At 40.4% G+C, this 11637-nt stretch overlaps 1 protein-coding gene across 1 annotated transcript in view; it reads right to left on the bottom strand.

The window, feature by feature from the left end:
* Nucleotides 1-413: 413 nt before the first annotated feature.
* LOC150077647 (RNA-binding protein 24-like) overlaps nucleotides 414-11637 on the bottom strand; it is a 115123-nt gene continuing 103899 nt past the window's right edge. Inside the window, exon 4 of the mRNA XM_090384250.1 lies at nucleotides 414-2536. Within this exon, the coding sequence (XP_090240376.1) occupies nucleotides 2206-2536 (331 nt within the window). The 3' untranslated portion in view covers nucleotides 414-2205. The remainder of the gene's footprint in view (nucleotides 2537-11637) is intronic.

The raw sequence follows: 11637 nt of genomic DNA, 5'->3' as shown, positions 1-11637 counted from the left end.
TGTCGTTGTTGCACATTGGTATAAACAATTCAAATATGGAATAACCTCAGTGCATGATGAAATCCCAGGACACCTAGCAACTGCTGTAACAGAAGAGCGTTACAAAAATTGAGTTATTAATCCTGGAATATCCCGTATCAGCATCAAAGAATTAGTTGTGTAACACATCATCCACCAACAGTTGCATATGAGTAAAATGTTTACCCCCGGGGACTCGCATCTGGTGAGTATGGGCTTGGCACACCCAGGGTCCTGAGCTGGATATCATCAATCTTCTCTTTCTTGGTGATTCCCTTCTACTTTTGACTCTCTCTCTCAGGGTTACTCGGGAACTTTTATTTTTTTTCCTGGTGCAGCATAAGACTCAGGCTTCCTTGCATATGGATATTAATAATAATAATAATAATAATGTCTGCCAGATGGGTTCTCAGACTTCTAACCCCTTACCAGAAGAAGGAAAGAGCACAATGTGCATATAAAACGTTGATATGTCAGAAGAAGCAAAAGAAGTGTTTTTCACGGGTAGTCACCATGAAACTTGTATCCATCACTATGATCCCGAAACTAAACAAATTCAAACAATGGAAGCATGTGGAATCACTCCCCCAATCCCCCAAAACGGCAAAGTATTTTGGTATCAGCATGGTGCATACTAACAGATTACCTTCTAAAGGGCTGTACTGTGACGACGAAGTATTATTTCAACCTCATGGTATTTATGAGGAAGTTGGAATAATCTTTACCTTGCGCATTCCTCGCATGCTGCATTGATGTGTGCCAAGAATGTGGGTTTGAAATATTGCCGCAGCCTGCTTGTTCCTCCAATCTTGCACCTGAAGTCCTTTCTTTGTGAAAAACACTTTTTTCGCTGTTGAGTCGAGATTTGAAAGACAGTCAAAGGACTTCTGCGAAACTGGCCTGTGGAAGTGTATTGAGAGGTTGCAAAAATGTATCATTTTGTCTGGTGACTATGTTAAAAAAAGTGCAATACATGGTGTTTGCTTCAACTTTCTATCACAACTACTACTGGGTGAATACAATTTTTTTCAACCCCTCACTTCTTCAAAACATGGATGAAGTCCTGTTGAATTTCATTAAGTTCTTCACAGGATAGGTAATATATAATAGACAAAACTCGTGTAAGTTCATTTTATTAACTTTGAACTAATGAAAGGAAATAAATGGACCAGTATTTTGCCAAATTTGGTAATGTGCCCTGATTAAATTGTTCTGGTTATATTCGCACTTGAACCTCTCAGGTCATTTATTCTCCCTAGTCACTGAAACTTTCACACAACAAACGAATATATGAAGAGAATGGAGAAAGCAGTTATGGTCAGCACCTTGACTACGATTTCTAAATTGAATTGTAAACGATTTTGAATTACCTATATGGTAAGCGAATGCTGAGCGCAGTCCTGCTGCGACAGAAGATTTTTTTTTTTATTTGACCATTTATTTGTGCCGTTAAAACAGAACTAATCTAATAAGAATTGTGGCGAGTTTATTGCTGATTAATTAATTTGGGTTAAATAATAAAAGTTTAAATTAGTAATATTTCTCTGATTGCATCCATTCCTTAATAATGCAGCAGCTGATTTACTTTCTTCCGAATATTTCTAGATCATTTCTGATTCTGATGGGCACCTGGAGGCAGTCTTACCAATTCGTGACACAATATTAATCAATCCTCCGATACAGAAGAGTTACCAGCATAATTTTTTTTCATTCAATGAAAGAGACTGACATCAATATTTAGACTTACCAGAAAACTCATTGCACGCAGCTTTTCGTATTGCTTGCTGAAAGTGACTTAGACAGTGATATTAGCATTACGTGATGGCTCTACGCGCCATCATCCTCATCAGTTATCGCCATATTTAATTAAAAAAACAAATTAGGATAAGTCTTCTGGTCTTACCGCCAGTATGTGAACCACATCAACAGCTACTCCGAACTCGGAATAAGCGCAGAGTGGGAGGCACCACGTTGAAAAAACAACGTCGAACTGCTGACCAATGTCACTACAAATGCTGATAATCCACAGTAACCACTTAGTCAACATGGCGCAACGAAGAGTTTGGCTGGATCCCGTCACCTCAGACATCACAAAAGACAAACACAAACACTAATATAGCTGTTAAGTCTCTCGGTTGCTGTCCCTCGACGTCACTCCCACAGTCTTCGAGTCCAAACTACCACTGTTTACATTCGCGAATCTTGAGACTGGGCTCCGTATGGCATCGGGAAAGGCGTCCCTGCAGGTATTGTGTAGGCGTAGGCAGCAGGAGGTAAATAGGGCCCTCCGTGTCCCGCGGGTGGCGTCGGTGCCGCTGCTGTGGCCATCGCAAACGGATAAGCCGCTTCCAGGCCATTTGCATATGCAGATGGATAAGCCGCAGGGTAATCGTAGAATGGATTAGCGGCAGCTGCAGCAGCCGCGGCAGCTGCAGCTGGAGACAAGGGATTGTGTGGAGGAAGAATCAGACCTGGAGTTGGTAGGTAGGCTGAAGGATATACATAATGAGAGGGTAACCTGCAACGAGAAAACAACTGTAAGAACATGGCAGGGATAATTTTTAATTAATTATTTAACTCATTAAGTATTCAACTTGGAATTATCGAATAGAATCAATTTCAACGTTAGTAATCGACAGAAATTAAAAAAAAAATGAGAATAATATACTGAGTGCTTAAATATTAATACAATGCTCTAATATGAAAAGGGTCAGTAATATGCCTAAAGTATTTGTTTCAAGAAAATGTCTTGTGTTATTGTGTCACTTAACAATATAATGCTAAAACTACACTGCTCGACAGAATTAACAGAACACATAGAAAACGTAATGTAACTCCTGCAACTGGCAATGAAGCGGGACAAAATTTAGTATGGTGGGGTACCATAGATTAACAATGAAATGAGGAGACACATAGACATTTTGGACAGGTATAAAGGACCTTATACAGGGTGTCTCAAAAATATTGGTACAAACGTTTAGGGGAGGTAGGTAACGTCTAAAGGAATGTGAATCGCATAGGAAACCATAACCGGAAACGTCACGGGAAAGTAGTAGAAGAGGCACAAGAAGCAGAAATGAAACAAGACAGTAATTAGTGGCAAACATTTATTTGACATAATATTAACAATGGAGTACGAGATGGATGCATTTCATGATGTTACAACAGATGCTCGAAGGTTCCACCATGAGACAAGACGCGATGCATGCATGACACCGATGCAGCATGGATTGGCGAACACGGTCGAACACACCTGGAGTTTCTTTGACAGTAACAGCAGCACAGACGAGTCTCGCCACGAGATCCATTTCCGTCTCCACAGGCGATTCATACACGATAGATTTGAGGGCCGGGCCCCACAGAAAGAAATCGAGGCTCGATAAATCAGGGGGGCAGGCAAAGGGTCCACCACGCCCAATCGACGCCCAATTTTGTTTCAACATGACAGCGCACCTGCCCCGTCATGTTGAAACAAAATTGTGAAGCGATGTTATGCCGCACGAAACATTTATTGCGAAGCGATGTTATGCCGCATGGGGGCGCACACCGTGTGGGTTGTCTTGAGCCCACACATGAGCATTGTGCTGATTGAATAAGCCTTCTCGAGTGAAATGAGCCTCATCCGTGACCAAAACATAGGCTGGAAAATTCAAGTCTTCAACACTTTCTTGGAGAAACCACTGCACAAAAGCCACACGTGCAGGATGATCTTGGGGGAGCAGTAACTGAACCCTTTGGAGATGAAAGGGGTGTAAGGAATCGTTGTGCCAGACACGCTGTACACTGCAACGAAACACTCCTAAAGCAGAGGCAACGGCACATGTGCTGGTAGTAGGATTATTCTGGATGGCATTCAACACACTTTCTTCCATGGCGGGAGTTCGCGTCGAATGTGGTCTGCCCGCACTACTCCTGTTACCTCTAAATGACCCATAATCGCACATATTTTGATGCACACGCGCAAACAAACGGTGGTCCAGTACATGTCTGTCTGGGAAACGTTTTCCATAAATTCGTTGAGCGGCTCGTCCATTGCCCTCTGCTAATCCATACACTAGGTGAATGTCTGCCAGCTCACAGTTCTTATATCGAAGCATGCTCTTCGTGCGGCGACTACTGCTTGAATGAGTAAACCGGAAATTTTTCCTCTCGCGAACTGATGAACAGCGCTGTGTACCGACTTACGGTGACGTTTCCGGTTATGGGTTGACCACTTAACAAATGGGTTGACTATTGATGATCATGCTCAGGTAGCTGGTAAACTGAATGAGAATTTTGCATCTACATTCACACATGAGGAGTTATTCAATGAGGTGAGTGCCAGAAGTTTATCAAACTCTAACAGGGACCTAAGTGATTCTGTAATAATTGAGAACAAAGCGGAGGAGAAATTGTTGAAGTTAAACATAAGAAAGGCACCTGGAATGAATGGGATCTATCTAGTTATATTAAAGGAGGCGGCAAAGCAACTAAGCAAACCCTTAGCCATAATTATGAGAGCATCCTTGGACTCAGGGGAGGTCCCCACGGACTGGAGATGTGCAAATGTATCCCCAATTCACAAAGGGGGATCGATGGGCGACACAAGTAATTAAGACCAGTTAGTTTAACTTCTGTTTCAGGTAAAATAATTGAGTCACTGATTAAAGATTAATTGCAGGATCATCTAGACAAGACTGCAGCAATAATTCAGACACAGCATGGGTTTGTTAAGGGAAAGTCTTGTCTGACAAATTTGATAGGATATTATGATGTGGTTACAAAGGAACTGGATGCAAAAAATAATTTTGATATCATATATTTGGATTTCAGGAAAGCTTTTGATACTGTTGCGCATGGAAGACCACTGTACAAATTGGAGCAGAATGGTATTAAGGGTAAATTGCTACAATGGATAAAAGGATGGTTGAGTGGGAGAAGACAGAGGGTGGTAATCAATGGACGCTGCTCTTTGTGAACTAATGTTATTAGTGGAGTCCCACAGGGTTCGGTGTTGGATCCACTGTTGTGTTGTATATTTATCAATGATATTGATGAAGGTATATCAGGCTTAGTGTCGAAGTTTGCAGATGATACAAAGGTTGGCAGGGTTTTTAATGACAGTAATGGCAGTGTGCTACTGCAACAGGATCTAGAACATTTGGACAAATGAACTGAGAAGTGGCAACTGAATTAACATTGACAAATGCAAAGTACTACATATAGTGGTAAACCCAGAGGAACGTACCAATTGTGTAATACTGCACTTAGGGTGGTAGAAAATGAAAAAGACCAGGGAGTAATTGTGCAGTTAGATATGAAATTTTCTGGGCAAAGAGCAGGTCATGGGGTTTTGTCAATGATATACAGAAAATTTTGCTAGCAGGGAAAAGGAGGTGATTATCCCTACAGGATGCTCCATATACATTTGTAACTAACAGATGACTGAAAACAGAATACAAAATATTCGACGATGTTTAAAGTAATTTTCTTTGGTTATTTCTGAATCAGTGAATGATTTCATAAAAAGAATTATGCAATTCCGAAATCCATCTTGAATCAACAGTGAAACTAAAAATAAGGAATAACGGCGTGTCCCATAAAACTGGTGAGAACACTGAAATAGCTCATAATGCGCGCAATGAATCGCGTTACTTGTTTGGTCCCATAAAACGTCTTAATGGCAATACCGCTATTTAAAATGGGTGGCTATTTCGAGGCAGAAAGTAGATTTTTCCTTGTTGGAAAGAAATGCTTCTACCGTGGGTAAAAAAGGCTGATTAGATGGAAAGGAATGATTAATTAATAGATTTCTGCTTGCTTGGAGACATTTCTCATACATAAAAAATCTCGCACCACTTGATTATCCTGACTTACACTGAAAACAGCGGCTTCAGAAAACAAAAAGGAGTTGATGGGATGAAAACAGTTATCTCCTTCTTTCCAAGTTTATCCCAAAAAATTGATGAATGCAGAAATTATCGCAGACCCAACAGGTGAGAGAAGGAAGGGAGAAATGTTTCATTCCGGGTTTGGTTTCCTTCGTGCTTGGGATTGTTGATGTGTGAGTAACGAAGTCTTCGCCGGATAAAAAAATTTACTGGGATGTCGCTAGTCGGCAGCTGCAGCAACGCTACGGCAGCAACAATTGATCGAGGTTCGTGTTCGGGCTAAATAAAGTACAGTGGTCGTGCCAACTTTTTGAACAGGGGGAAAACACAGCGAAGAGTGAGGCGCGAGAGGTTCTCTGAGATTTACAAGAAATGTTGGTGCGAAAATAGAGCAAACTAGAAATTTCATTTACGACAAGACAATTCCGCATAACCATTAAACAACTAATTTTGCGTAGCGAAGAAGATTCAAACATCTTCAGTTGTGGATTCTGATGGATAACATTGCATGCAGCGATGATCGTCAATTAATTAAAACCTTTCAGAGTTGTGATCGACTGTAAGGAAGAAACATTCAACAAAAAATTAAAAATTAGCGATTTTTTAAGCGCTAATAAAAGCAAAAACATTGAATAGCCATTTTTACTAGATACATCTATCTAATAGAGAATGGGTCTCGACCCTTTAGCCCTCAGAACAGCTCGAATTCATCGTACCATGGGCCCAAAAAAAGCGTGCCACGCGGATGCTGTCCACGTTGGCTCAATTGCATCCCACAGTTACTTGCAAATTGGATGAGTGTTGAGAAGAGCTTTTCCATCTCACCCAAAGGTGCTCAATTCGAGCGATATCTAATGCCTGAAGAAACCCACCACGGTAAACTGAATTCTCATGTTCCTGAAACAAATTCTGTACAATTCTATCCTTGTGACATTGTTGGAAGAACCCATTTGCAGAGGGATACATGAAGAGATGCACCTAGTTGAACGCGATTTCACGATAACCAATGGCATCTAAATATTTCCCCATTGGTATAAAGAGGCCCAATGTGTATCACAAAAATGTATTTGCGTCCGCTGTGTCAATACGTTCTTGTTTTTTTCTGACAGCAGCGGAACCCGTTTCGGTCATTCCGTACAACGAGTTGGATGTTCTGAAATGCCTTTCTTTTTTTTTTTTTTTTTTTTAAATGAAACCAATGGAGAAAGAATTGAACCTTGGGGAACACCAGTATTAACTGGAACACAAGTATTAGTAGGAAGGTTAGAAGAAAGAGAGCCACCTACCCGCAGTGAAGTCAGAAATCAACCGCAGTGAACAGTTAGAGAGAAATCTGGATATCCAATTACAAAAAGCAGTTGGCAATCCACAGATTTAGCCTCCATTTTATGGATAATTGCCATTGGCTGTCAAACTCTAATAGGGAGTTAAATGATTTTGCAATAAGTGAGAGCAAAACGGAGGAGAAATTGTTGAAGTTAAGCATAAGAAAGGCACCCGGGGTGTATGGGATCTATCCAGTTATATTAAAGGAGTCAGCAAAGTAAGTAAGCAAACCCTTAGCCATAATTATGAGAGCATCCTGGGACTCAGGAGAAGTCCCCACGGACTGGAGATGTGCAAATGTATCTCTAACTCACAAAGGGGGGGGGATCAAAGGATGACACGACTAATTACAGATCTGTTAATTTGACTTCTGTTCCAGGGAAAATAATCGAGTCACTGGTTGAAGATGTATTGCAGGATCATCTAGACAAGATGATCCTGCAATGATAAGTTGAGCGAATGGACTGAGAAGTGGCAACTGAAGTTTAACTTTGACAAATGTAAAGTACTGCATATGGGTTTCAATAACCGAAGAGAAACATACCAACTGTGAGATACTGCACTCAGGGAAGTGGAAAATGAAAAAGGCCTGGGGGGGGGGGTAATTGTGCAGTCGAATATGACTTCGGTGGACAGAACAGACGGGCTGCAGGGGCAGGTCATGGAGTCTTGTCAATGATATATATAGGAATTTTGCTAACAGGGACAGTGAGGCTATTATCCCGTTATACAAAGCAATGGTCAGGCCACACCTAGAGTACTGTGTACAGGTCTGGAAGCCTCATTTTAGGAAGGATGTAGAGTTGCTAGCAACGAGTACAAAGAAGGGCAACAAGATTGGTGACGGGAAAAAAGGGTGCTCTTACCAAGAAAGGCTTAAGTTCTTCAAATTCCGGCGCCTGGAGAGTAGTCACCTGCGAGGTGATCTGATTGAGGTGTATAAGGCCTTGGATGTCTGGAGCAAGCTGAATGATGATGGGATTCTTCCTCTTGCTCAGATTAAGAACTTGAGGGGGCACAGATTCAAATTGACGAAAGATAGTTGTAGGATAGATGTGCGGAAATTTGCCTTTAGCCAGCGGGTAGTTGACTGGTCGAACAGACTTCCATCTTTTGTTGTGGAAGTTGATAGCCTAAATAAATTTAAGGCTGAGCTGGACAGGAACGAATGGAGGGATGAAATGGGAGTTTTTTTTTTTTTTTTTTGGCTGATGCTGCAAAAGCTTGCTTTCTTGCATCGTATGCCTCTACTAATGCTAATACTAAAACAGCAGTTATAGTTCAGACACAGCATCGGTTTGTTAAGGGGAAGTCTTGTCTGACAAATTTGATTGGATACCATGATGTGGTCACAAAGGAACTGGATGCAAAGAATAATTTTGATATCATGTACTTGGATTTTAGGAATGCTTTTGATACTGTGGCACATGGAAGATTACTGTACAAATTGGAACAGTGTATCATTAAAGGCAAGTTGCCACAATGGATAAAAGGGTGGTTGAATGGGAGAAGACACAGAGTGGTAATCAATGGACACTGCTTTTCATAGACTAATGTTGTTAGTGATGTTACGGAGGGGTGATTGTTGGGCCAATTGTTGTTTATCAATGATATTGATGAAGGTATATCACGGTTATTGTCAAAGTTTGCAGATAATACAAAGGTTGGGAAAGTTGTTAATAACAGCAAAGACAGTATGCTTCTGCAACATTATCTGGAAAAGTTGGGCAGATGATCTGAGAAGTGGCAACTGAAGTTTAATATTGATAAATGCAAAGTACTGCATATGAGTAGCAGTAACCCCAGAAAAATATACCAACTGGGTGGTATTACACCTGGGGTAGTGGAGAATGAAAGAGATTTGGTTTAGTATAAGATTTTTCTGGCGCATTAACAACACTGGCTATTAGCTCCTAGGCAAGGTAAAAATAGAATCTGGTAACTTTGAAAAAGTTATCTAGTCAAAAAGTTAAGAATACATATATGAATAAAATTTATATATGTCAACTATGTCAACAAATATCTTCTTTCGTCTTTTCAACCTCCAACACAAGCACGGTACTAAGTACTATAGGTTCTAATACCTCTCGTGTTTGGGCTATTCATAAAAAAAAAAAAAAAAAAAAAAAAAATCTGACTGAGTGTATGAGGCTCTGTCAGATGGTTAAAAGCGATAAAACGAGTATTGCTGAAATCTAGATAGTCGGATAAAATGTGTCTAATAGATCAAACCGTGTAAAAGAGACCTGGGGGTTATTGCGCAGTCAGATATGAAGTTTTCTCAGCAGTGCATACAGGCTGCCCGAGTAGGTCATTGGGTTTTGTCAATGATATACAGGAATTTTCTAGCAGGAATAAGGAGGTGATTATTCCTTTGTATAAGGCAATGGTCATGCCACACCTTGAGTACTGTATACAGGTCTGTAGGCCTCATTTCAAGAAGAATGTAGAGATGCTGGAACGAGTACAGAGAAGGGAAACAAGATTAGTGAATGGAACAAAGGGTTGCTCTTACGAAGAAAGGCTTAAGTTCTGAAAATTGCAGCTTCTGGAGAATGGGCACCTGTGAAGCGATCTGATTGAGGTGTATAAGGCCTTGAATGGATTGAGCAGGCTCAATGCTGATGGGATTCTTCCTCTTGCTCAAGTTATTAACCTGAGTGGGCATAAACTGAAATTGAGGAAAGACAGTTGTCGAATAGATGTGCGGAAATTTGCCTTTAGCCAGCGAGTAGTCGATTGCTGGAACAAACTTCCATCTGTTGTTGTGGAAGTTGATAGCCTAAATAAATTCAAGGCAGAACTAGACAAATAGTTGGAGCGAATGCATGGGTGAAATTGGAAAGTGTTTTTTTTTTGCTGTATAAGCCTGCTTTCTTGCATCATATGCCTCTACTAATGCTAATTCTCATATAAATCGGTGTCTCGCAGTAAGGTCTAACACTCCTTGATTTTTTATTTTTCTCAATTAAATCCAATCTTTCTTATGCGGAACATCTTCACTGAAACGAATGCATTTGTGACTTTTGGAAAATTTCCTTAAATCTCTTCCCATCCTGAAATCGTTATCAATAACGCACAATTGTTTGCAGTTAATGGAGCCCAAGAAATACTCCAAATCCTTCGGGCCTTGAAATTAAAGGCCTCACCTGCTGAACGAGAAGCACGAACTGAGAACGTGTGTTGTTTTACGCGAACAATAAGCGGAAATTGCGTAGATCCTTGGTAAGACGAGTCGCAATCACTGCAAGAAATGGCCTTTTTTAATGCCGTTAACGAAAACCATACATTTTTATTTAACGAGGCCAAAATACTCAGTGTCCAACGCAATTATAGGAGCCTATTAATTGCAGAAACCGTCGAAATTAAATTACATGAGAATTCTATTAACGGTCGTCGTCCATATCTAATCTCCGATTTGTGGCCTTTTGGGCGCGTACGTGAGGACAAATAATCAGTTTAAGATTCAAGCTTACAAAATTCGCAATTTCCATTCCTGTGATAAGACAAAGCTTTGTCTGCTTCAGGAAGGGATTATCGTTTTTCAAAATTTACGTTTAATTTCAATTGATTTTTTAATTAATATTTTAAAATTGTGTTTTGATTTTGTATTAATTTTTGAATTGTGTTAAATTGATGTTTTACTAATTTTTGCGTGAATGTTTTATTCGTTTTAATTTCTGGAGAATATCATACGGAAGTGTTCTACGTATCATATTGAGATAAATTACTCTTATTCTACAACTATAAAGTTATTGATGCAGTTTGGATCCTTCTACTAGATCGAGGATATTTGGATTGCCGTCACTTTCCCCAACATGTAATAAATGACAATCATCAGGACATTTCAAGAACTTTTCGGTATGGCGTATTGCCAGTTCACAATTTTCAATTTACTAAGAGGTAGGGCGCCTCCGTAGCCAGGTGGGAAGGAGCAGCAGTGCGTAGTACACGCTTCTTGATTAGACCGGGGTTCGAGCCCGTCACCACCAAAAACGGAGGATGCGGAAAGGTCAGGGAATGACCACTGCATATCCCGGAGCAATATGGCCTTAGTTGCTAATGCTCCTAAAAACCAAATAACAACAACAACTAAGAGGTAGATCGAAACCGCTCATAATGAAAAAATCACATTTGGCTGCCATTGATGGTGATAATAAATAACATTTATTATACGTAAGTATAATAAATGTCACATTAGGGTCACCCCGAACGTTAGTTCAATTACCCAAGTGAATGATGTTCGTGAATTGCGTGGTTTGCTAGACAAAAACCCGATTTTCGGTGGTGAGGAGAGACCTTGCTATCTACATTAGAGATCCAGTAACTTATCCACGGAGCGGAAAAAGCCCACAAAAGTTCCTCGCGTCATTTAAGGGAACTCAGTTCTTTTACATCCGGTGTGGGAAGGTCGGTGACGATG

The sequence above is a fragment of the Mastigoproctus giganteus genome, chromosome 11 (assembly GCF_048544385.1).
Source record: "Mastigoproctus giganteus isolate SK-2022 chromosome 11, ASM4854438v1, whole genome shotgun sequence".
Lineage (NCBI taxonomy): Eukaryota > Metazoa > Arthropoda > Arachnida > Uropygi > Thelyphonidae > Mastigoproctus > Mastigoproctus giganteus.
The sequence above is the reverse complement of the archived record's forward strand: the minus strand, read 5'-3'. Positions and strand labels throughout refer to the sequence as shown.